Source organism: Pelodiscus sinensis, unplaced genomic scaffold, assembly GCF_049634645.1.
Source record: "Pelodiscus sinensis isolate JC-2024 unplaced genomic scaffold, ASM4963464v1 ctg37, whole genome shotgun sequence".
In the NCBI taxonomy this organism is placed as follows: domain Eukaryota; kingdom Metazoa; phylum Chordata; order Testudines; family Trionychidae; genus Pelodiscus; species Pelodiscus sinensis.
In genome coordinates, this window is record NW_027465869.1 from 233,992 (window position 1) to 259,682 (window position 25,691).

A 25,691-nucleotide genomic window follows, 5' to 3' on the forward strand; every position below is an offset into this window, starting at 1 on the left:
CATTCAGAGACGCCCGCAGCCCCACAGCTCCCCGTGCAAAGGGGGCACAAACCTACAGACACGGCACTTGCAAACCAGCCCGTGTGCAGACACCTCGCACGGCCGCTCGGGTCTGGAAGGGGAGGGGGTGGGAGCCAAAAGTGACCAGGCCCAGCCTGTCCGACCCTCCCCCGGTTCCAGTGCCACTGGCCTCCCCGTGTCCCCTCTGCGAGCAGCCTGGGATGTACCCAGCCCGGCGGCTCCGCCCTGCAGCACGATGCCCCTTCCCCCGGGGCGGGCAAAGCCCCCTCACTCCAGTCCATGCTGCGGGGGGGTTTGGGGCCATCTCACCTCCAGCAGCCCCTGTGACACTGCTCTGTCCCCATGAGCAGGGCTGCCGAGAGAGGCTTTACTGGGGGGCTGGACTGTTTCCCACCCGCTCTCCAGGGTCTCCCTCCTCTCCGGCTCTGCAGAAACAGCTGCAGCCCCTCCCTCCGCAGCCTGGCCCAGAGGCAGAAACCAGACCTGCAGCCTTTGCCAGGAGAGCAGCTGCAGAGAGGAAGGTTTCGGGGGTTCGGGGGCCTGCGGACAGAGGAATGTGAACACTTGAGGTGGGCGTGGGGGTGGGGGGGGGTCATTTACATGGGTTTGGTACCTGGGCGAGCCATGGGAGTGACTGAGCTGTACCTGAGAGACTGGACTCAACTCCGGGCTGGAGGACACCCCCCCCCCCGAATCCTTTGGCTCACCGGGTTCCTGTTCCCATGGCCCTGTGCTGGGATGGAGCAGTCAGAAGGAGAAGGCAAGGGGCTGCTTTACTCCATCCCTACCTGTCCTCTGCCTCTCCCTCCCGCCCACAGCCCCTAGCGGAGTGACTCACCCGCGTCCTTCCCAACGGCCAATGGGAGAGCCGTGCCGGCTACGCACTGCCCAGGCTGTTCCTGCATTGGCACCTCAGGTACAGAAGGTGGAGGCCTGCCAAGGACGTGAGAACACCCTGCCAGTAATGGCTTGTGTTAAAACCCCCCAGAGTCATTCAAACTAATTACTCCCCAGGGCTTCCCGGGGCTCTATGTCCAGGTAGCATGGCCTCAGTAATGGAGCCTGCCTCAGACTATTTTTGAGGCTTCCCCGCAGAGGGCATCCCCACTATACATCTCCCCAGTATATGTTGGTTCCACACTAACGTCATTAGGAACTGCTGCGTTATACATCTTCCTACATGTCAGAGGCAAAATGATTCCATGCCACAAATGGAGAGTTAAGTAGCAGGGACGACAGAGAAAGATGCTTCCCCTACTGCTGGATTTCCAGAAGTTTGTAACTTACTTCACAAAATAGAAATCCACTGTACATTTTAGAGAGTTTGCATGTCTGCCTGTCTGCCTGTCTGTGAGTCTATTTGTTCAAGAACTCCTCCTAACATTATTTGCTTTTTTCACTGCCGCTGCACACAGAGCGTTTGTTTTCAGAGAACTATCCACGATGATTCCAAGATCTCTCTTGAGTAGTTGTAGCTAAATAGTCCCCATCCTATTGTACAGTTGGGATTGTTTTTTCCAATGTGCATTACTTTGCATTTATCCACATTCCATTTCATTTGACATTTTGTGGCCCAGTCACTTAGTTTGGTGAGATATTTTTGAAGTGCTCTGCAGTCTGTTTTGGTCTTAACTATCTAGAGCACCTTCAGGGGACAGCTCAGTTAGTCTGTACAGCCGTGGTCACCAACTGGTCGCTCGCGAGCTACTGGTCGATCTCGAGGCCTCGACCAGTCGCTCGTGAGGCGTCCTGTCAGCCCCGCCCCCATTTCCCTCCCACCCCCCCAGAAGCCCTACTACTTACCTCCAGAGAAGACGGAGGTAGTGTCGGCTTCTGGCGGGGAGGGGGCGGTTGGCCCCGGAGCTTCCCGCCGCGGGGCGGGGTGGCGCTGGGACAAGCGCGTGCGGGGCTTCCCTGCGCGGGGGGGTCGGCTCCCTGGGCAGGCGCACGCACGAGACTTTCCTGCACGGGGGTTGGCCCCGGGGCAGGTGCGCACGCGGGGCTTCCCTGCGTGGGTGGGGGGGTCAGCCCCCTGGACAGGCACGCGCAAGGCTTTCCTGCACGGGGGGGTTGGTTCCGGGGCAGGCGCGCACGCGTGGGGCTTTCCTGCACCGGGGGGGGGGGGGGGTTGGCCGGGGGCAGGTGCGCGCAAGACTTTCCTGCACGGGGGGGTTGGTTCTGGGGCAGGCGCGCACGTGTGGGGTTTTCCTGCACCGGGGGGGGTTGGCCCGGGGCAGGTGCGCGCAAGACTTTCCTGCACGGGGGGGGGGGGGGGGGTTGGCCCCAGGGCAGGCGCACGTGCAGGGCTTCCCTGCGGGGGTCGGCCCCGGGGTAGGCAAGCGCTGGTTTCCCGGCGGAGGGGGGGAATGCTGGGAGGAGGGAGATGCAGGGGACTCTCTGCCTCCACTGGCATCCCATGCCCCTGTCCCCACTCCCCTGTCCTCAACTACAGAATGCTGGGGTCCCCACTCTCCGAACTCTGTCCCCACTGCCCTGTCCCCAGCTACAGAACTCTGTCCCCATTCCCATCCTCACTCCCCAAACTCTGTCCCCACTGGCACTCTGTCCCCTGCTGCAGAATCCTGTCCTCTGCCCTCCCAGCACCCTGTCCCTCTCCCCTGCCCCCAGCCGCAATACTCTGTCCCCACAAAATGTATAATTATAAATGCTTCATTTTAGATTTAAATAGCATGAATAAAAAACAGACCATTTATTTCATAACTATAAACGTGATTTTAATTGTATGTATTGCATAATTTAAAAATAAACTGTTTATCAGTGTGTAAGTAAGGGCTGGGGATAGCAAGTGATGGGCAGGAGGAGAATAGAGAGGTCGGGGCTTCAAGGAAGGGGCGGGGCTTCAAGGAAGGGGAGGGGCTTCAAGGAAGGTGCGGGGCGGTAGATCTTCGCCTGTTCTGAGATTTAAAAAGTGATCTTGGGTGTAAAAAGGTTGGAGACCAGTGCTGTACAGGATACACTTAAAAAACAACAAATGATCTGGTAGCATTTTATAGACTCACAACACATGTAGATGGGATTGTGAGCTTTGGTGGGCACAGCCCGCTGCTTCAGGTGACTGGAGTTGGATGTCCAAGACCAAAATAAATAGGGGCGGGGGAGAAGGAAAAAAATGGGAGAGGGAAGGAACAAGAAGAGGCAATTCCCCTTGATGTTTTTACCCACTGCCGGTGTAAGGACAGAAACACTAAGGGTATGTCTACACTACAATGTTAGTTCGAACTAACGGACGTTAGTTCGAACTAACATTCATAGCCGCTACACTAGCGCTCCGCTAGTTCGAATTTGAATCGAACTAGCGGAGCGCTTAGTTCGAACTAGGAAAACCTCATTTTATGAGGATTAAGCCTAGTTCGAACTTACTAGTTCGAATTAAGGGGTGTGTAGCCCCATAATTCGAACTAGTGGGAGGCTAGCCCTCCCCAGGTTTCCCTGGTGGCCACTCTGGCCAACACCAGGGAAACTCTATTGCCCCCCTCCCGGCCCCGGACCCCTTAAAGGGGCACGGGCTGGCTACGGTGCCCGTGCCAGGTGCAAGCCTGCCAGCACCCAGCCAGCAGACCCTGCACCTGGCACTGCACAGAGCCACCCACCCGATGTCCCCCAGCCTTCCCCCTCTTCCCGGGACCAGGCTGGCGGCTCCCGGGAGCTTGCCCTGGACCGCAACAGGCGGGCACCTTCCTGGGCTAGTGCGGACATCGTGGACCTCGTCCACGATCTCCGCACTAGGCACAGGAAAGTGGCCGTCTAGGGCAGGAGAGCTGCCAGCCTGGCCACCCAGGAGCAGGTGTGCATGAAAATCAAGGGGGTCCACTGAGACCCCCGACCCTGAGCCCTGAGCTTACAATGGCCGTCCTGGGTCAGACCAAAGGTCCATCTAGCCCAGTAGCCTGTCTGCCGACAGCGGCCAACCCTAGGGACCCTGGAGGGGATGGACCGAAGACAGTGACCAAGCCATTTGTCTCGTGCCATCCCTCTCCAGCCTTCCACAAACTTTGGGCAGGGACACCACTCCTACCCCCTGGCTAAGACTGCTCCATGGACCCAACCTCCATGACTTGATCTCACTTCCCTTTAAACTCTGTTCTAGTTGTAGCCTTCACAGCCTCCTGCAGCAAGGAGTTCCACAGGTTGACTCTTTGCTTTGTGAAGAAGAACAACTGTCTCTTACTAGTTTGAAGCCTGCTACCCATTCCTTTCCTTTGGTGTCCTCTAGTCCTTCTTTATGGGAACTCATGAAGAACTTTTCTGAATGCACCCTCTCCACCCAACCCCTGCTTTTAGAGACCTCTATCCTGTCCCCGCTCCATCTCCTCTTTTCTAAGCTGAACAGTCCCAGTCTCTGTAGCCTCTCTTCATCTGGGACCTGTTCCCAACCCCTGATCATGTTAGTTGCCCTCCCCTCTCCCAGCCTTTCTCTTCCCCTCTCCCACCTCCTTTTCCCAGCCTCCCCCAATTTTGTTCAATAAAGACAGAGTCAATGTTGGAAGAAACGTTATCTTTATTTTGTACATCAATAAGAAGGGGGGCTAGGGAAGGGTAAGTGGAAGGAGGTGAGGGAGGAATGGGGTACGAGCCCCCGATGGGGAGGACTGGGCTGGCTCTGCGGGCTTCTGGGGGTGGAAGCTCTCCTGCAGCCCCCCAATTGCCCCCTCTCCCCAGATGGCAGCCTGCGGCAAGTGCAGCCGGGCTGATGGCCGAGTGGTGTGATGTGCCCAGTGTGGGTACTCCGGGCACTCCAAGCCAGGACTGCTTCGCAAGCGGGGCACCCCTGAGAACTGTCTGTCTGGGGTGGGGGTCGGGACCCTTTAAGCGCAGCCCTCGGCTAGCCTGAGACAGCATCTCCACGCTCTAAGTCCTCCTCTGATGCCCTGCTGGCACTGCTTCCGGCCATCCTTAAGCCCTGTTCAGGGTCCACTCAATGTGGACTTGCTAGTTCGAATTAGCAAAACGCTAATTCGAACTAGTTTTTAGTTCTAGACGCATTAGTTCGAATTAACTAATTCGAACTAAGTTAGTTCGAATTAGCGCTGTAGTGTAGACGTACCCAGACTTACACCCCATCCCTCGGATTTTGCAACCCCTGACCCAGGTAGCAAGTCCTGAGCAGTAGCAACGAATTTCACGTATGCATGACAGAAACCGCAATGGTCGCAAAAGCTTCACTTTCTGTGGTCGCACTGGCTCTAGGCACCAGCAAATCGAGCACCAGCTTGGAGCGGCCCATGTCCAGGGGCGGATCCTGGCCAACCTCACCGCCCCGCAGGCCTGCCTGTGGCCCCAGGGCAAGGGATGGGGCGGAGCCGGGGCCTGCAGGGGGGCGGGCGCTCTTGCTGCCTCACCCGGCCCCTGGGAAGAATGATACGCGCCCCGGGGCGCTCCCACGTTCCTGCACCTGCTGCAGGGAGGGGACACGGGGCTTCGGCGGGGAGAGGGAAGGAGACAGAGTCAGTTGGGGGAGGGGGGGGATCGGGTTTGGCTGGGAGGGGAGAGAAGGTGGAAACTGGGTTCAGTGGGGGGGGGTCGGGGTGTGTGGAGGGGGGACAGGACTAGGCTGGGTTTGGCCGGAGGGGGGTGGGAGTCAAAGAGCCGCCAGGTGCAAGGGGGGTTTCCTCCTCAGGGCCTCTCCTGCAGCAGCGGGCCAAGGGCGGGGGAGGGGGGTGGCCAAAAATTTTTTGCTTGGGGTGGCAAAAAACCTAGAGCCGGCCCTGGCTGCGGCCCCTCCCTCCGCAGCCCTGGCCCAGAGGCAGAAACCAGACCTGCAGCCTTTGCCAGGGGAGCAGCTGCAGAGAAGAAGGTTTCGGGGCCTGTGGACAGAGGAATGTGAGAACTTGGGGGGGGGGGGTTCCATTGACCTGGGTTTGGTACCTGGGCGAGCCATGGGAGTGACTGAGCTGGACCTGAGAGGCTGGACTCAGCTCAGGGCTGGAGGACACCCCCCCCCCCCGAATCCTTTGGCTCACTGGGGTCCCCGTTCCCATGGCCCTGTGCTGGGACGGAGCAGTCAGAAGGAGGAGGCAGGGGACTGCTTTACTCCATCCCACCTGTCCTCTGCCTCTCCTTCCCGCCCACAGCCCCTAGCGGAGTGACTCACCCGCGCCCTTCCCCCAGGTCAATGGGAGAGCCGTGCTGGCTATGCACTGCCTGGAAAAGCGTCCATGGCCAATGTAGACGTACTTTTCCGGAAAAGAGCCCCGATCGCCATTTTCGTGATTGGGGCTTTTTTCCGGAAAAGACTACTGGGCTGTCTACACTGGCCCTTTTCCGGAACAGTGTTCCGCAATAAGGACTTATGCCCGAGCGGGAGCAGAATAGTTTTTCCGGAATAGCGGCTGATTTTGTACAGTAGAGAGTCGTTGCTTTTCCGGAAATTCAAGGGCCAGTGTAGACAGCTCGCAGCTTATTCCGGAAAAGCGGCTGATTTTCCGGAATAAGTGGCCCAGTGTAGACACAGCCCCTGTGTCTACACTGCAACTTTATTTTGAAATAAGTTAGTCCACCTCTACACATCATGTAGTTATTTCAAAATGGTTTCAAAATATTGCCAAGCTGTAGGACTTCTTACTCCGACTCCTGTATCCCTCAGGCTACGTCTACACTGGCAGCTTCTTGCGCAAGAACTGTTTTACGGAAGAGTTCTTGCCCAAAAAGTCTTCCACAAGAGCGCGTCCACACTGGCATGTGCTTTTGCACAAGAGATGTGCTTTTGTGCAAGAGCATCCACGGTAGTGTGGATGCCCTCTTGCGCAAGAAAGCTCTGATGGCCATTTTAGCCATAGCGGTTTCTTGCGCAAGAAATCCCCCTTTGCGGCAACAATCCATTTCCTAGAGGGGGGAACACACCAGAGAGCAACCAGACAGGAGCAGATGGAAACGTTTTATTAAAGCGAATGATTCACTCTCAGTTCCCGACACACAAATCTCTCCCGGATGTCGGGCAGTGGCTGCCGTGTGTTTCCCAGTCTCACACGTTTCCCATCCTCCGACAGGACGAGCTGGGGATGCGCCGTGTCTGGATCCAGAGTCACGTTGGCTGGGGGAGAATCAGAGCGTGAGGGGCAGAGCTCGGCCCTGGGGGGGGGGGTCGGTGGTGTCAGGGACAGAATCTGCCCCAGCTGGGTAGTGACTCAGGGACTCTCCTGCCTCCAGGGGCGCCCGGCTCTGAGTGGGGAGCAGCCCTGAGGTCTCGGCCCAGCCCAAGGGGCAGCTCACTCCCCGGCAGGGAGGGGTCGTGGCAGAGAGAAGGGATCAGAGGGGCCCTGACACTGGGAATCTGCCCCCTCTCCCTGGGCCGGGGACAAGCAACTCTGGGCCGGGGACCCCAGAGGGACGGGATGGAAACTGCCTGGTCAGGGCTGGCTGGATCCAGGCCCTGCCCTCGGCTGGGCCCCTCCCCATTGAAATGTCCCTGGGTCCCAGCTGCCTCTGGGCAGGGTTTGTGATTCCCCCTGGGACACGTCTCCCCCGCACGGCCCATCTGGGCTCGGCTCCTTTCCCGCCGCCCTGGGGCTCTGGGCCGAGCTCCGACCTGCCCCCCAGCAGGCTGCTCAGCCTCCGGCCCAGCGCCCAGACCCCGCAGAGCCAGCAGGGAGGGGCAGGGACCGGCCCCAGCTGGGCTGGGCGGGAAGAGGCTGAACAAGGCGAGTCCTGCCCTGGGGGTGCCCAGGCGCCGTGCGGAGGGAACGGGGGTGTCTCTGTCCCAGCCATGGCAGGAGGCTGACTCAGGGGTGACAGAAGGAAGAGGGGCCCCAGGGAGCTGAGGGGGGTCCCAGCGGGGGCTGGGCGGAGGGAGAGAGAAGCTGAGCTCATGTGGGGAGAGACGAAAAGGGGAACAGGACCAGAGCTCTGCTCTCAGCAGCTCCCCAGCTGCCTGCCATGGGCCCAGGGCTGCCCCTGTCTGTGCTCCGGGCCCTGGTGCTCTGGGGTCTGATCCATCCCTTCCCCCCCGCAGAGCAGGGACCCTCCCATGGACTCTTGGGTCCTCTGCTGGGAGCAGGAGAAAGAGCAATGTCCCCGCGTGCCCCAGAGTCCATGCTGGGCACAGCCCCTCAGTCACTGGGGGGAAGAGAAACTCCCCTCTTGGACCTCCCCACTCCCTTCCCCAGAGAACAAGGGGAAGGAATGGGTAGCAGGCTTCAAACTAGTAACAGAAAGTTCTTCTTCACAAAGCAAAGAGTCAACCTGTGGAACTCCTTGCTGCAGGAGGCTGTGAAGGCTAGAACTAGAACAGAGTTTAAAAAGAAGTTAGATCAATTCATGGAGGTTGGGTCCATGGAGTGCTATTAGCCAGGGGGTAGAAATGGTGACCCTGGCCTCTGTTTGTGGAAGGCTGGAGATGGATGGCACGAGACAAATGGCTTGGTCATTGTCTTTGGTCCATTCCCTCCAGGGTCCCTAGTGTTGGCCGCTGTCGGCAGACAGGCTACTGGGCTAGATGGACCTTTGGTCTGACCCAGGACGGCCATTCTATGCTCAGGGCTCAGGGTCGGGGGTCTCACTGGACCACCCTGATTTTCATGCAAACCTGCTCCTGGGTGGCCAGGCTGGCAGCTCTCCTGCCCTAGACGGCCACTTTCCTGTGCCTAGTGCGGAGGTTGTGGATGAAGTCTTCACTAAACCAGGCGGGTGCCCGCCTCTTGCGGACCTGGGCAGGCTCCCATGAGCCGCCAGCCTAGTCCCGGGAAGAGGGGGTGGGCTGGGTGGCAGCGGGTGGCTGGCTAGTGCTGTGCCAGGTGCAGGGTCTGCTGGCTGGGTGCTGGCAGGCTTGCACCTGGCATGGGCACCGTAGCCAGCCCGTGCCCCTTTAAGGGCTCCAGGGCTGGGAGGAGGGCAGAATAGTTTCCCTGGTGGTGCCCAGAGTGGCCACCAGGGAAACCTGGGGAGGGCTAGCCTCCCACTAGTTTGAATTAAGTGGCTACACAGCCCTTAATTCGAACTAGTGAATTCGAACTAGGCTTAGTCCTCGTAGAATGAGGTTTACCTAGTTCGAATTAAGCGCTCCGCTAGTTTGAATTAAGTTCGAACTAGCGGTTTGTATGTGTAGCGCCTAGCAAAGTTAATTCGAACTAACGGCTGTTAGTTCGAATTAACTTTGTAGTGTAGACATACCCTTGGGGATTCCTGGAGATAAAGGGCTCTGGGCTGGGGGGTTGGACTCTGGGCTGGGGCTCTGGGCTGGCTCAGGAGGAGGCGTTTGGGGGCAGGAGGAGGCCCCTGTGCCGGTGAAAGCTGGGGGAGGGGCAGTTTGTGGCTCTGTTCCCATGGCTGGGGCCTGGCCAGCGGTGCTAAACAGCCTGCCCGGTGCCTGTCCTTTGGCACCGCACTGCGCCTGACAGCAGGCCTGGCTCTGAGGGGGGCACGAGGCCTGAGGCAGCTCACCTGGTCTATACAGGCTGAGGGGTCCCCCCAGTGCATCCGGCAGAGTGTCTGGGGGAGGAGAGGGGGAGATTCAGGTTTGCACGGGGAGCCCAGAGCCGGGTTGTCACGTCACAGACACACTCAGGCCTTGTTCACTTCCCGCCTTTTGTCGGTGCTTAGGCCCAGGTCCTGCAGAGACTTTGGCATCAAAGCCGCTTTCGGCACTTTAGTCCCTTGATTAGGGTTACCAGGTAGTCTAAAAAAAATACTGGACACACTTGATGGGGGAGGGGGGAAGGGACCATCCGGGAGGGGAGCAGGGCTGGCTGGGAGGGGGGGGGGGAAGCAAAGCTGGTGAGAGGGGGGCTTCGGGTGCAGCGGGGCTGGCTGGGAGAGATTGGGGGGGGCAGCCGGCGAGAAGCAGAGCTGGCGGAGGGGGCTCAGGGGCAGCAGGGTTGGCCGGGGGAGATTGGGGGATGGGCACCTGGAAGGAAGCAGAGCTGGAGGGGACGGGAAGGGTCGGGGACAGCGGGGCTGGCCGGGGGAGATCAGGGTGGAGGGGGGGTGGCCAGTAGGAGTGGGGTTGGCCGGGGGAGGTTGGGAGAAGGAGAACCGGCTGGCAGGAAGCAGGGCTTGGCAGAGGGAGCATATCGGCCAGTGGGGAGCAGGACTAACCCGGGCATGTGCAGATCCGGAGGTGCTGCCTGTCCCATGCACAGTCCCGGTGAAGCGAGTCCGGCTGCGGCTCCACAACGCACTTGTCCAGCGCTCAGGAGCACACACAGGGCTTCCCCTTCTCCCCAAGGCATCGCTCCCAGCGCAGGTCGCGCCCCCTCCCAGCCACTCCCCCGCCCCCTCCAGGCTTCTGGATGCCAGAAAACCAGAAAATACCGGACACTGCACATGTCCAGTATTTTTCAAATTTTTTTACTGGCTAGAGGGCACAACAATCAGGCTGTCTGATAGAACGCCGGACACCTGGCAACCCTACCCTTGATGCTAATGGGAGGTGAGGGGTTGTGTGGGAACTCCTGGCTCTCGCTGGCGCTGCAGGGCTGTTTGCTTAGTGTGTCTACACGGAGCAGCATGATGGGGCGCTGGCCTCCAGAGGCAGCAATCGGAATGAGGAGAAAACCACTTTATCCCAGGGGAAACTGAGGCAGGGTGGTGGGCTCCATGGTCCATATTCACCCTGTGCCGGCAGAGCAGGGTCGGGAGGCCACTTGTGACCCACTGCTCAGTGGCTGCAGGGGCCGGAGTCGGGCTTGGCTTAGGCAGAGTCACATCCCGGTTACAATGGTCCCGTGTGCCTGGGCCAGGGACCAGAGAGCCAGAGGCCCAGTGTTACACAGCCCACGTCTCCCTGTCCCTCCCCACTGCCTTCCCCATCCCTCCCCTCCCCCACCTTCTCAGAGACAGGCCTTGGGCCTGCAGCTTCTGGGAGGCGGCACAAGAGGCAGGACCAGAGCTCAGGGAGGGGCTGGGCCCAGCTCCAGCAAACAGCTTGTAACTGAGAGGCCAGATTTCAAATGGCCCCTTTTGGTCCCCAAGAACTGCCCTGCAGCTCCTACCATCCCCACCTGCATCTGTGGGGGCTGCACCGCCCTGGGGTAGAGGCGGACTGGCAATCAAAATAGGCCCGGGAAATGGGTTGAGAACGGCCCACTTTTTCACATCAAAGAATGTTTTTTAATTTACTCTTTGGCCCCCATTAGCCACACACACCCCGACCCCTGTTAACCATGCTACTGACCCCCATGAGCGAGGCCTCTGGAGGTAACACTCTCGGGGCAAGATGGACACATGACCAGAAGTAAAAGGTGTCATGTGACCCCTCCTAAGGACTTTTCCCACCATCCTCCTACCAATAGGGATTAGTTGGCCCCCAGCGAACCCCCCTCATGCAACTATCCTGCAATTGCATTAACCCAACATGTGTGACATTAACTCGGGGGCGGAGAGGCTGGGGGAAGTGTTCCCTCTAAGAGTTTCCTCCCATGAACAGAATGAATTTTGTGTTGGGCACCAGTACTGAGTTCAGGTGGCTTGTTTGGATGTGCCACTGTGGCACCCACGTTATTAATAAAGATCTTATGAACCTCTCCCTTTTCCCTCTGCTACCATGTCTCTTCCCCTTGCTCCATCAGCTCCCCTGGTGCCTGCTGCCCCCCAGCCCCTCACTCTCCTCTGCTTGGGTGGTTGTGGAATCCCCATCTCTGGAGCTATTTAAGAGTAGGTTAGATAAATATCTATCAGGGATGGTCTAGACAGTATTTGGTCCTGCCATGAGGGCAGGGGACTGGACTCGATGACCTCTCGCAGTCCCTTCCAGTCCTAGTATTCTATTATTCTATGATTGGCATTTGTCTCTCCTCCAACCCATCCCTTGGTGCCTTCCCCTGACCTGCCCTCCTCCCCTCAGCACAAGCCCCTTCCTCTCCCAGTCCTTCCTCCTATTTTCCCCTTTCCCCTCTCCCACCTACCTTCTTCCTTCCAGTTTGCGGGGCTGGAGTCTGCGATCGGGCCCCAGAAGTTCCTGCAGCCTTGACCCCAGCTGCTTGCGGGGCTCCAGACCATATTCCAGGCCTGGAGCTGGGCCGCACAATGTTAATTTTACTGAAGTCCACGCATCCCATTAGCAGGAACACAGGGGTTGGGGGAAGTGACCCCCCCCGACCCACCATGCAGAGCACGCCTGTGTAAGCGGGCCCATACCAGAGACGTAGCGAGGTTGTTTTGCACCCAGGGGAAAAGGCCAATTTTGTTACTGTGGATCATATTACAGTAAACTTCCGATAATCCGGCACCTTTGGGACCCAGGGGTTGCCAGATTATCAGATATGCCGGACTATCAGAAGGGGGGGCTATGAGGGATCTGGGGTGGGGGAGCGTGCCACCCCAGACCCTTCATAGCCCCCCCTTCCGACAGTCTGGCTCTGCCCCAGGCGTCCCTGATTCAGCTGCTGCTGAAACTGACCAGCAGCGGCTGAATCGGAGACGTCTGGGGCAGAGCAGCTGCAGTGCTGCCGGGTTGGTCGGGGTAGCGCCGACCCTTGGCGCAGCGAGACCAACTGGGCAGCACCCCAGCTGCTCTTGGGGACGCCTGGGGCAGAGCAGCTGGGGTGCTGCTGGGTTGGTCCCGCAGCGCCTCTCCTCGGCGCTGCGGAACCATCAGCCACTGGTTAGTTTCAGCAGCGGCTGAATCAGGATGCCTGGGGAAGAGCAGCTGGGGGGCTGCCGGGTTGGTCCCTTAGCGCCCAGGAGCAGTGCTGCAGGACCAACCCAGCAGCACCCAGGCCTCCCCAAGTCAGCCTCTGCTGAAATTGACCAGCTGCTGATTCTAGGAAGCCCCGGGCAGAGCAGCTCTGCTTCAGCCTTCCTAGAGTCAGCCGCTGGTCAATTTCAGCAGCGGCTGAATCGAGGACACCTGGGGTGCTGCCTGGTTGGTCCCGCAGCCCCCAGGGGGCAGAGCTAGGGGACCTGCCCGGCAGTGCCCCAGCTGCTCTGCCTCTGGCTTTCCAGTTCAGCCTCTGGTCAGTTTTAGGCTGAATAGAGGAAGCCGGGAGCAGAGCAGCTCCAATGGTCCGGCTGCGGAGCACTTCCAGGTTCCTGATGGTGCCGGACCATCAGGAGTGCCGGACCGTCAGATGCCGGACCAATGGAGTTTTACTGTATGTCTTTTCATAGAAACTTTATATACTTTTACAGAACATAGAAACTTTGTATTAAGCCTTTTTACATAGAAAGCTTGTATTTTGTAGACTTTGAAACACCTCCCTTCCCCCTAAACTGATTTTCCTGTGGAGTGAACGAGGTGTGAATGGATAAGGCATGAAAGAAAGGCATCTGGAGATGGATGGCAGGAGACAAATCTCTTGATCATTGTCTTTGGTCCACCCTCTCTGGGGCACCGGTGTTGGCCACTGTCGGCAGACAGGACACTGGGCTAGATGGACCTTTGGTCTGACCCAGTACGGCCGTTCTTATGTTCTTATGTCTGGGCACGTGCAATGGTTGGAGAAAGGTGGGGGGCAGATTCCAGAACAATAAGAACAATGGGACCTGTGAAGCGGGCTCATTGGAAGAAGGCTGGATTTATAGAAAGCTTGGGAACAAGCAGCAAGCACCTGCTTTTGGAAGGTCCCTCTTTGAAGGTGAATGGGGGAGCATTACCCCCCCATGCACTCACCCCTCCTCCCCCAGAGCAAGACACCTCCCACCCCCTGCACAGCCTCGATTGAAAACTACTGCTCCTCCCACCCAGCTGGCTGCTTCAGCTGCAGTTTGAAGAGAACCGGCTCAGGCGCAGCAGCAGGTAGCCAGAGGGAGGCTCCTGGACTCACCCCAGCCCGGGGCCCACCCCTTAGCACGGCACTAGGGGGCAGAGGCAACTGTTCCCCCGCCCCTCCTTTGCTACACCTCTGGAGTGGGGAGGAGATGGGGGAGAAAGGGCTGGGCAGAGTCACAACTCCGGCAGCTGCTTCCAGGAGCCGCTTGCCGGGTTTCCCCCTCCTCCTTCAGCAGCCGCCATTCGGCCCTTCGGCTGACGGGGAAATTGCCGGTATCTCGCCAGGCCAGTCTGCCCCGGCCCTGGGACACCCGCCCTGCAGCCCTCTGGCTGGGAGAGACGCAGGGGCCGAAACGAAGGGATTTTGCTGAATTTGGGTCAGAAGGCTGTCACCATCCGTGAGTCTCCTTCTCCTCTCCCTCGGCTTGGCTAGTAGGGGAAGTGCTGAGAACTGGGACCAGGGTCGTTGCTCTCTACACGATTGGAGACTGAACGTGGGTATTTATGCTGGACAATATATGGCCCAGGGGCCAGATCTGGCCCACTAAGCCCCCAAATCCGGCCTGGGGACCCCAATCCCGGGACCCTCAGTCACACGCAGCTGCTGTGGTTTAAAGCTCAGTTCATACGGCTCTGGGCTCTGCAGCGAGGGGGGGGGGGCTTCATGTGATCTCCCCGCCCCCAGCCCAATCCTCAGCTCCGATTGGCTGGAAACAACCAGGGATGGTGGAGGTGGAGCTTGGTCCTGCCTTGAGGGCGGGGGGCTGGACTCGATGACCTCTCGAGGTCCCTTCCAGTCCTATTATTCTATGATTCTATGATAACTGAGAGATTGGCCTGGGGGTGGGGGTAGCACAAGCCTTAGAGCAGTGGTCTCCAACCTTTTTACACCCAAGATCACTTTTTAAATGACAGACCAAGCCAAGATCTACCGCCCCGCCCCTTCCTTGAAGCCCCGCCCTCTCTATTCTCCTCCTCTCCATCACTTGCTATCCCCAATCCTTATACTGCTACTTTAAAAAAAAACATTCCCACCATTCCTCGCAGCTACTCACCTGTGCTGTTGCTCAGTGAGTAGCTGCTCCTCAAATGAGGAAATCTAATGTAAATGTACTGCGCAGGCGCACAGTTCAGAGAGGGCCCAAGAGCTACTCTTAGAGCCCCTGAGATCTACTGGTAGATCGCGATCTACTGGTTGGTGACCACGGCCTTAGAGCCACATGGAGGGAGCAGCCTGCAGTTTAAAGTGATCTGGGGCTGCAGCAGGCAGGGAGCTCAGCCTGCCTTGGGGGTGCTGCAGAGCTGCCTTTGGCACCCCAGCCTTTCCTGCACCCCCACTCTGTACCCTCTGTCCCAGGTGATAACTCCCTCCCAGACCCTGTAGCCCCTCCTACGCCCCTCCCCCAGGCCAGAATCCTCTCCTACATCCACACCTCCTCCCATTCCCCTGCTCCAGGTCACCACCCACACCCTCTGCAGTCTGCACCACCCTTTTCCCCTTCTCCCATGTCACAGCTCCCTCCCCGAACCTGTACCTCCCTCCTACACTTCTCCCCCAGGCCAGAATCCTCACCTGCATCCAGACCCCCTCCCTGACCCTACACCCCAATCTGCAACCCAGGTCATCACCCCAAACTCCCTCTCAGACCCCACACCATCTCCTGCACCCCAGTCCCTTACCCTGTGTGGCCTTCTGTATGCAACACCCACCCTAAACCCTGCACCCCCACCATAGCAAAGTGTGGGCCATGGCCACTTTCCAAAATCTTGTAGTGGCCCCCACCAAGAATTATTGCTCCCCAGCATTGATGCTGATTGGCTCCGCTTGGGCCTGGCGAGCTGTGTGCTTGCCATAAGGGAAAAGTTTTCTACAGTGACCTTGCTCTTAAAGTGCCGTGTTCCTGAGTTGCTCTGCAGGACCCAGATGCGTTGCTCACACAAGGTGTTTGCAGAGATACCCAGAGTGACCTACCCAGGCCAGGGAGCAACGTCCAGAACCCCCTGCAGAGAAGTGCCCCATGCACATCAGAAAAGAGAGTAACTTGAAAATTGCTTGAGCAGCAAAAACCCTCCAGCAATTCAAAGTTCCAGTGTGAGCTGTGCACAAATCACACAAGGTACTTACTGTCCCTAACACAAAGGGGATTGGAACAGAACTCATCCGGGTATAATCTGGATGGTTATAACAGCTCAGATACTGTCAGGGGTCATCCTACTCTCGCAGGAGAAATGCACCATGACTCGCCTATGCCCCAGGAGAAGGGAACTGGGCGTGTTTCTCTCTCTCTGGTGTTTCTGACTCTCACACTCACTGAAATTGCAAAAACTGCTTCTGAACAAACAAGGGTTTGAATTAATCAGCCTGAGTGTCTTGGAACCCAAGCCAGTGCCATGCACCCTGCAATTATATGGAAGCATCATCTAATTATGAACCAATTGACCTGCGCCATTCTCCTTCCAGGGTCCCACTTTCCTCTCCTCCATCCCCCCCAGGTACCTTTGAACTCCCTCAGCGTCTCCGACAGCGCAGTCACTTTCTGGGAGAAACCATGGACTCGCTCTTCCAGTTCAGGAGCCATCTCCTCCGGCTGCTGGGCCTGTCCCTTCTCACACCTGGGGAGAAGCAACATCCCATGGTGACAATGCAGTGATTCTCAGCCTTTTCGAGCATATGGACCTCTTTTCAATCCATGAAAATTTCACGGACCCCCTCCCCTCCCTGGGGGAGAAACAAAGAAAATGAAAAGAAAAAGAAAAAGAACGTAAGAACGGCCGTACTGGGTCAGACCAAAGGTCCATCTAGCCCAGTATCCTGTCTGCTAACAGTGGCCAGCACCAGTTGCCCCAGAGAGGATGGACCGAAGACAATGATCAAGCAATTTGTCTCCTGCCACCCTTTTCCAGCCTCTGACAAACAGAGGACAAGGACACCATTTCTACCCCCGGCTAATAGCCTTTTATAGACCTAACCTCCATGAAATTATCTAGCTTCTCTTTAAACTCTGTTATAGTCATAGCCTTCACAGCCTCCTGCAGCAAGGAGTTCCACAGGTTGACTACATGCTGTGTGAAGAAGAACTTTCTTCTATTCGTTTTCAACCTGCTACCCATTAACTTCATTTGGTGTCCTCTAGTTCTTCTATTATGGAACTAATAAATAACTTTTCTTTATTCACCCTCTCCACTCATGATTTTATAGACCTCTATCATATCTCCCCTTAGTCTCCTCTTTTCTAAACTAAAAAGTCCCAGTCATTTTAACCTCTCTTCATATGGAACCCGTTCCAAACCCCTACTCATTTTACTTGCCCTTTTCTGAACCCTTTCCAAGGCCAAAATATCTTTTTTGAGGTGAGGAGACCACATCTGTACACAGTATTCAAGATGTGGGCATACATAGTTTTATACAGGGGCAGTAAGATATTCCGTGTCTTATTTTCTATCCTTTCTTAATAATTCCTAGAATGCTATTTGCCTTTTTGACTGCTGCTGCACACTGTGTGGAAGTTTTCAGGGAACTATCCACGATAACTCCAAGACCTCTTCCCTGATTTGTCGTAGCCAAATTAGCCCCCTTTATACTGTACGTATAGTTGGGGTTATTTTTCCCGATGTGCATTACTTTACACTTATCCACATTAAATTTCATTTGCCATTTTGTTGCCCAATCATTCAGTTTGGTGAGGTCTTCTTGGAGTCCCTCACAGTCTGCTTCTGTCTTGACTATCCTAAACAGTTTGGTATCATCCGCAAACTTTACCACCTCACTGCTTACCCCTTTCTCCAGATCATTTATGAATAAGGGTGTGTCTAGACTACATGCCTCCTTCGACGGAGGCATGTAGATTAGCCAGATCGGAAGAGGGAAATGAAGCCGCGATTAAAATAATCGCGGCTTCATTCAAATTTAAATGGCTGCCCCGATCTGCCGATCAGCTGTTTGTCGGCAGATCGGGGCAGTCTGGACGTGACGCGCCGACAAAGAAGCCTTTCTTCATCGGCACAGGTAAGCCTCGTGAAACCAGGTTTACCTGTGTCGATGAAGAAAGGCTTCTTTGTCGGCGCATCGCGTCCAGACTGCCCCGATCTGCCGACAAACAGCTGATCGGCAGATCGGGGCAGCCATTTAAATTTAAATGAAGCCGCGATTATTTTAATCGCGGCTTCATTTCCCTCTTCCGATCTGGCTAATCTACATGCCTCCGTCGAAGGAGGCATGTAGTCTAGACACACCCTAAGTTGAAAAGGATTGGTCCCAGGACTGACCCTTGGGAGACACCACTAGTTACCCCTCTCCAATCTGAAAATTTACCATTTATTCCTACCCTTTGTTTCCTGTCTTTTAACCAGTTCTCAGTCCAAGAAAGGACCTTCCCTCTTATCCCATGGCCATGTAATTTACACAAGAGCCTTTGGTGAGGAACCTTGTCAAAAGTTTTCTGAAAATCAAAGTATACTATATCTACTGGATCCCCCTGTCTGCATGTTTGTTAACCCCTTCTACGAACTCTATGGGTATATCTACACTAACCCCCTACTTCGAACTAGGGTGGCTAATGTAGGCATTCGAACTTGCAAATGGAGCCCGAGATTTAAATATCCCGGGCTTCATTTGTATGTTCCCGGGCGGGCGCCATTTTTAAATGCCCTTAGTTCGAACTGACTGCCCGTGGCTACATGTGGCAGTCAGAAGTTAATCCAAACTAAGTCCTTAGTTCGGATTAACTGTTACACCTCATTGCAGGAGGAGTAACAGTTAATACGAACTAAGGATTTAGTTCAGATTCACTTCTGACTGCCGCATATAGCCATGGGCAGTCAGTTCGAACTAAGGACATTTAAAAATGGCGCCCGCCCGGGAACATACAAATAAAGTCCGGGATATTTAAATCCCGGGCTTCTTTGCAAGTTCGAATGCCTACATTAGCCACCCTAGCTCAAACTAGGGGGCTAGTGTAGACATTCCCTAGAAGATTAGTAAGACAGGATTTCCATTTACAGAAACCATGTTGACTTTTGTCCAACAAATTATGTTCTTCTACATGCCTGACAATTTTGTTTCTTTACTATTGTTTTGACTAATTTGCCCAGTACTGAACTTAGACTTACCAGTCTGTAATTGCCAGGATCGCCTCTAGAGCCCTTTTTAAATATTGGTGTCACGTTAGCTACCTTCCAGTCATTAGGTGCGGAAGCCAATTTAAAGAATCCCTTGCATTAAGAAACTTTGTATGAGGTAAAGAAAAAATGTCTTTTGAACTCTCCCCTTTCCTTGATTGCCCTGTTGAAATGAATGAGGTGTGAATGGAGAATGAAAGGGGAGCACCTCCAGCAGCAGCTGCAAAGGTGGAGAAAGTCTGGGATCCAGACCCAAGACAATACCAGTGAAGTGAGCTCATTAGGAAGACTGGACATACAGAAGACTTGGGAGTCCAGCAGCAAGTGCCTGCCCTTGGAAGAACTTTCCTAGAAGCATTATAAAGGCGAGGTGATGACTAACTGGATCCATGAGGGGGATAAATAGGAGGCATCCTGCAGGGGGATCCCGGATTTTCGTCTTGTCAACATGGGAGCATTGATCCGGATAGGCAGAAGCCTGGCTCCACCCCTCCCCCATCTAACTCACCTGGCCAGTGCAGTTAGGGGGAGCAACTATTGCTAACAACAAGATGGAGTGTGGTTGTGTCTGTGTGTGTGAGTGCGTGAGTGTGATGTATCACATGCATATGATAAAGTGTTGATTGATCTATGTATGTTCAGTAAATGAGGCCTGTTGCCTTATCCCCCTGAAAAAGATCCCGGGTGCTTCTTTTAAGCACAATACTCACAGGTCTCCAAACAGCCCTCGGGCGGGACAGATCCTGGATCCCTGCTGCCCTGGGCTGAATGGTGCCCAGCGCCCAGCAGGGACAGGCCCACGTCCCACCCCTCAGTCCTGGGGCAGCCAGTCCCCAGGGCGGTGACATGGGTAGAATGTACCACAGGCCAGTCTGCGCCTTCCCCTGGGTAACTGCAGAGTCGCCTCTAAACGGGCGAGGGCCTCAGGGTTAAATGGGTCAGAGATTTGAATCCCAAATGTGACCTTCCCGCACGTTCTGCTGTGGAGCCCTGGGGAGAGGCAGCGACAACTTCACTGCCCAGTGTTTCCCCAGCGCTGTGAGGGGGTGAGAGCCACCTACCTGGTCAAGGTGCCTCTGATCTCCTGTGAGAGACAGAGACAGAGACAGAGAGTTTCAGTCCCACCTGACACACACTGTGAATTCCAAGGGAGGGATTTGGCGAGTGAGGGGAAACTAGACTTTGCCTGGCCCCAGGGCCACGGATCCCCTGAGCGAATGGGGCTTTGCCATCGCTAGCCTCTCTGTGCCTGTGGGTCTGCACAAAACAACAATTCCCATGCCAGGGCGGCGCACACGGAGCTGCCCGGTGACCTCTGACTCCTGTGCCCATCTCTTAGGGCAGCGTTTCTCAAACTGTGGTTCTTGACCCTCCGGGGGATCGCAAACAACTGAGAGGGGGGTTGCGGTATCACAAGTTTTAGAACCCCTGTGTTAGGGGCTGTCCTGTCTCTGTGGTGGGAGCTGGAAAATTTCCCCCTCAGTCTCACCTGCAGGAATTCACTCGCCGGCTTCTGACACTTCCCCTCCAGCTCCCGGATCCGCTCGCTGAGCCGGGAAATCTGCTCCAAGAGTTTGGTGACAGTGTCAGTCCCTGCCTCCACTATCATCTCGTCCAGCTTCTGCAGCTGGGCCAGCAGGAGTCGCTCTTGTTCCTCCAGGAACTGCCGCAGCTGCTGAAACTTGGCCACAATCTTCTGCCGCTCGGCTTGTGTCCGTTTCTGGAAGAAGAACCAAAGGAAGAACATCACCATCACTAGGGGAACATGGATGGAGCCTGGGGTCCTTCACAGAGCGCTGAGTGTGCAGGGGGAATCTCTGCAAATTCTAACTTACCAGACAGTGAACAGTCTCCTGCAGTTACTAGAGAGAGAATTTTCTCACGTCATCCCATACGGCCCCAGAATCTCATAAAGGATGTTTCCGTGTCTGATGTGCTTTGGATCGTGTGTGGCTGATGGTCTCAGTGATGCCGAGCCAAAGCAGCAGGGAGCAGGACTCAGCACTAGCTCTTGGTGACATTTTCCGCATTACATTTTTTTCCTGGGAAAATGCAGATTTGTCACCAAAGGAACATTTAATGAATTACTGGTGATGTCACTGGTTGTCATGATGCAGAAATAAATACATGACAAATAAACATATTTGCTTAATTTTTTCTAGAGTTTAAAGTCTGACTTATTTTTGAAACTATCCTTGTGTTTTATAAAATTATTTTTTAAGGAAATGGTCAACTTGAAACAAAACATTCTGATTTTTGCTCCCTCCCCCCGCCCAAATTCATTTGACCAAGCAAAAAAATCAAATTTGTGATTTGCTAATAATTTTAAAAATAGATTTTTTTTGTTCAACTAATTTTGTTAATATCCTGCCAGCAAAGATCTAGCATTTGTTCAGGTCTACGCAGAGCCACGCTCGCAGAGACAGGTGGGAAGAAAAAAACAAATGAACCTGTGAGAGAAAAAGCAGGCACCCAAAGTGAACGACAGCAATGGAGAAACTGTCTGGGCAGAAAGGGTGCGTTTACACAGCAGCGTTATTACAGAATAGCAGCAGTTATTCCACAGCAATTCTGATATTTATAAATAAATTCAAAATAACAGGCTGCTCTATTCTGACTTCTGTAAACCTCGTTCCATGAGAAATAAGGTCTCTTCTCATCTGAAGAAGTGGGCTGTGCCCATAAAAGCTCATGAAACCACCTACACGTTGTAGCAAAATGCAGGACAATGTAGCACTTTAAAGACTAACAAGATGGTTTATTAGGTGATGAGCTTTTGTGGGCCAGACCCACTTCCTCAGATCAAATAGTGGAAGAAAGTAGTCACAACCATATATACCAAAGGATACAATTAAAAAAAATGAACAAATATGAAAAGGACAAATCACATTGCAGAACAGGAGGGGGATGCAGGGGGGGGGGGGAGGAAGGAAGGTAAGTGTCTGTGAATTGATGATATTAGGGGTAGGGAGAGTGGGATGTTTGTGAGTTAATGGTATTAGAGGTGATAATTGGGGAAACTATCTTGGTAATGGGTGGATAGTTCAAATGTTTGTTGAGTCCTTTTTGGAAAGTGTCAAATTTTAACATGAATGACAGTTCAGAGGATTCACTTTCAAGTGCAGATGTAAAAGGTCTTTGTAGCAGAATGCAGCTATCCCAGTTAACCACCTGCATTCTGCTACAAAGACCTTTTACATCTGCACTTGAAAGGGAATCCTCTGAACTGTCATTCATGTTAAAATTCGATACTTTCCAAAAAGGACTCAACAAACATTTGAACTATCTCACCCATTACCAAGATAGTTTCCCCAATTATCACCTCTAATACCATTAACTCACAAACATCCCACTCTCCCTACCCCTAATATCATCAATTCACAGACGCTTACCTTCCTTCCTCCCCCCCCCCCCGCATCCCCCTCCTGTTCTGCAATGTGATTTGTCCTTTTCATATTTGTTCATTTTTTTAATTGTATCCTTTGGTATATATGGTTGTGACTACTTTCTTCCACTATTTGATCTGAGGAAGTGGGTCTGGCCCACGAAAGCTCATCATCTAATAAACCATCTTGTTAGTCTTTAAAGTGCTACGTTGTCCTGCATTTTGCTTCAGCTACCCCAGACTAACACGGCTACATCTGTATCACTAACCTACACGTTGTGTTACTCTTTAAAGTTCTACCAGCCTATTTGTTGTTTTTTAAGTTTATCCTGTTACAGGCTGTGACGTAGTGGGGGTACCTGGCTGGTTTCTATGCTGATGGCTCTGGGGTAACCCCCACTGGCTGCCGTGGGTACCACGACCCAGCAAAACAGGATGAGTCACTATGCAAACCAGTATGGCCAGACACCCCCCATGGAGAGGAACAAAGGAAGGGGGAATGCTGCCCTGGCTGGGGGGCAGGGCTGGAAGAGAGTGAGTTAGTTGTGGGCTGGGAGCATGGAGGAGACAGCCTAGGGAGAGGGGCTGGAGTTTAGGGGCCCAGTCTCCCCCATCTCAAGGGGGCCTGAGGCATCCTAGCCCAGCTCTGTGACCAGATTCCATCTGTGCTGTGCTGTACCCTGGAGAGGCAATAAACTTCCTCTATTCCACCGGCTGGTGCAGTCTGTTTGTGCCATTTCGGGGTGCAGGAGACGGGGGACCCCCAACGCGCCGTCACACAGGCTAAGTTGACTATCCCCAGAGGCCTCAGTTTACAGTGGGTGTGACAGTGGTTTCCGACCTGTGGTCTTTGTGCCTTTGGGGCCATGGACCATATCAGTAAAAGACTTGGACTAAAAAGCACTGGATAGAATTCAGCTGTTCACACAGACAATCAATTTTCAAAGGGGTCACAGAACCTCCCTTTGACACTTCTAAAGAAGTCCACAAATTCACAGAGGCTGTGTCTAGACTGGCCAGTTTTTCCAGAAAATCAGCCGCTTTTCCGGAAAAACTTGCCAGCTGTCTACACTGGCTGCTTGAATTTCCGCAAAAGCACTGACTTCCTACTTTTTACAGAAGCACTGACTTCCTATCAGTGCTTTTTGCGGAAATACTATGCTGCTCCTATTCGGGCAAAAGTCCCTTTTGCGCAAAAGGGCCAGTGTAGACAGCTGAGATTTGTTTTGCTACCATCTGGCAACCCTAACAGACACATGCTGGGCACAAGGTTCCCCCACTGACTCTGCAGAGATAAATCCCAAAGAGAAACCTGCATGACTGGGATGCTCCCTGTGGCTCAAGAGAGGTAGGTGGGGACGAGGCTGGGCACAGGCTGGCTGGCCCTTTCAAGGCAGGCGCTCTCAGCAGGGTCCCTGTAGGCCGGGTGCTTGGGCAGCAGGCCAGGAGAGATTCCAGTACAGCCCAGCTGATTAGCAGAGCGCCCAGTCACCCACAGCTGGCAGCGGGTGTTTCTACGGGTGGTGCACAGACACACATGCATTGGCGCACAGAACAAAATTTATTCCACATATGGATGGAAAATATTACAAGGAACATTGGTTGTCAGCCCTGCCTGTGACGTAGTCAATTCTCCTCCCCAGGAAGGGACAATGAAACGCAGGGTGAGGGGTCCTGGGATCTAACCCGGCGAGAGATATGTCAAACAGAGGCACAGGAAAAGCCAGAGGGAGGAGGTCCATGGAGAAGGCAGAGGAGACCTTGGACCTTGGAGACAGAGGAGACCTCAAAGTCCTGAGAGTCCTGGCTGGGAGAGCAGGACTGTTACTGGCCACAAAAAAATGCCATTGTGGGTCTTTTTTGGGAAACTGAGGCAGGACTACCCCATACCACGAGGGTCACTCAGGTGCCCTATCACCAGGCTGTCCCTGCTTCCTGCAGTCCCAGCCCTGACCCTATCGGCTATATTCCCAGGGCGGGAGCTGCTCCCCAGTGCTCCCCTCTGTCCCACGAGGGCAGGAATCGCAGTCGGCATTTCCCTACCTGGAATTCTTCCGCAGCTTCCTCGGCAGGAATCCCGGTGTGAGCGCGGTGCCCCTTGGATCTGTTGCACACCACACATGGGGATTCCATCCTCCCTGCAGAAGAGCTTGAGAGGCTCCTGGTGTTTCTCACACAGTCTCTCTGGGGCTGGTTCCCTCCCTGCCAGCAACCTGAGAGCTCTGGCTGCGTCCACAATACTCCTCAGCTGCCTGTTCGGCCTGAGGTTCCCCTGGGGAAAGGCCCGTCTGCACTGGGGGCAGGAGACGTCTGCAGCGAGCCCCCCCAGCACTGGGTGATGCAGGCTCGGCAGTAGCTGTGATCACAGTCGAGAGACACCGGATCATTGAAATACTCCAGGCAGAGAGGACAGGTCACTTCACCCTGGAGTGTCTTTGCTGGATTCGCAGCAGCCCTGGCTTCTTGCAGGGGAGACCAGAGAATTTAGTTTCAGTTTTGTCCGCTGGGAAATGGGCGGGTTGCAGTTTGCACCACTCAGTGCTGCCTTTCTGGGCATGTTCTGCTCTTTCCTTTTTCAGACGCTATGGAGCCTTTGCATGAAGTGTGATGAGTCCAGACTGACAGTGACTCCTCTGAAACATCTGCCAGGCCCCAAACTTAGGCCTAGGCGCTCAGGGTCCATCTACACTGCCCTGGATTTCAGGAGAAGCTGTTCTGGAAGATACATTCCAAAATACGAGCATCTACACTGCAGGGAAGCCTCAGAATGAGTCTGAGGCAGGCTCCCCTAATGGAGATGTGCTACCTCGATGGGGGAGCATTACTTATCAACCCAGGAAGCACTGGCGAGTAATGAATTTGCAGCTCACAGGCCATGTCCAGCTTGGCCCATCTGCAAGCGGCACCCAAGTGGGTGGCATCCCAGGGGCGGGGCAGAGGAGCTCACCAGCGTAGCGGTTTTCCCGGGTGCTTCTCACACAGAAAGGCCCCTGATGGGACCAGGCAGAAACGTGATGTCTCTTTCTTGGTGTCTCCTGTTCTGTCCCGGCAGACGCTGCCCCTTCTCCCGCTGGCCTGTGCCTGGCCTCCCTCCGCCTCCTGGCACCACAGAAAGCCCCTTGGCGTGAGCCCGTCCCCTCTCCCAGGCAGGTGCCTCGGTCTCCTCCTGTGGGCTGCTCGCCAGAGGGGGAGCAGTGAGCGGGGAAGGATCAAGTCCGGCCGAGGCTCACAGCTCGGGCTCAAGCCCCAGTGCAAACCCTGCGGCCGGGCCCTGTCGCTCGCCTCCACACACACTCAGAGGGGAGGGGAAGCCCTGTTGCCTCAGGCCCAGAGACGAGGCCTCATCCCACATCCCTGCACTTGGCTTCCCCTCCCCTGGGGCAGGCTGGGCCCTGGGCCCACGTCCTCCTCAGCCCACGGGGAAGGAGGGAGCTGAGAGGGGGCAGGGAAGCAGGAGGCCAGAGCCCCCTCCCCGCAGGCTGGCCCAGCGCAGTCTCTGCCTGC

General features: G+C 55.1%; 1 protein-coding gene across 4 annotated transcripts; it reads right to left on the minus strand.

Moving 5' to 3' along the window:
• Nucleotides 1–6,881: 6,881 nt before the first annotated feature.
• Nucleotides 6,882–24,653, minus strand: LOC142824064 (E3 ubiquitin-protein ligase TRIM11-like). 4 transcript variants are annotated; one of them, XM_075915799.1, is made up of 7 exons: nt 24,231–24,653; nt 20,638–20,844; nt 20,292–20,522; nt 19,864–19,886; nt 16,182–16,297; nt 9,418–9,465; nt 6,882–7,072 (listed from the first exon to the last, which is right to left on the minus strand). In XM_075915799.1, the coding sequence occupies exons 3-7, from the start codon at nt 20,409–20,411 to the stop codon at nt 6,921–6,923; spliced, it is 459 nt and encodes a 152-aa protein (XP_075771914.1). In that variant the 5' UTR covers nt 20,412–20,522; nt 20,638–20,844; nt 24,231–24,653; the 3' UTR covers nt 6,882–6,920. The 4 variants fall into 4 exon arrangements, with proteins under 4 accessions (XP_075771914.1, XP_075771916.1, XP_075771912.1 ...); XM_075915801.1 differs by lacking the exon at nt 9,418–9,465; XM_075915797.1 differs by lacking the exon at nt 6,882–7,072 and having other exon boundaries at nt 8,855–9,465.
• Nucleotides 24,654–25,691: the final 1,038 nt, after the last annotated feature.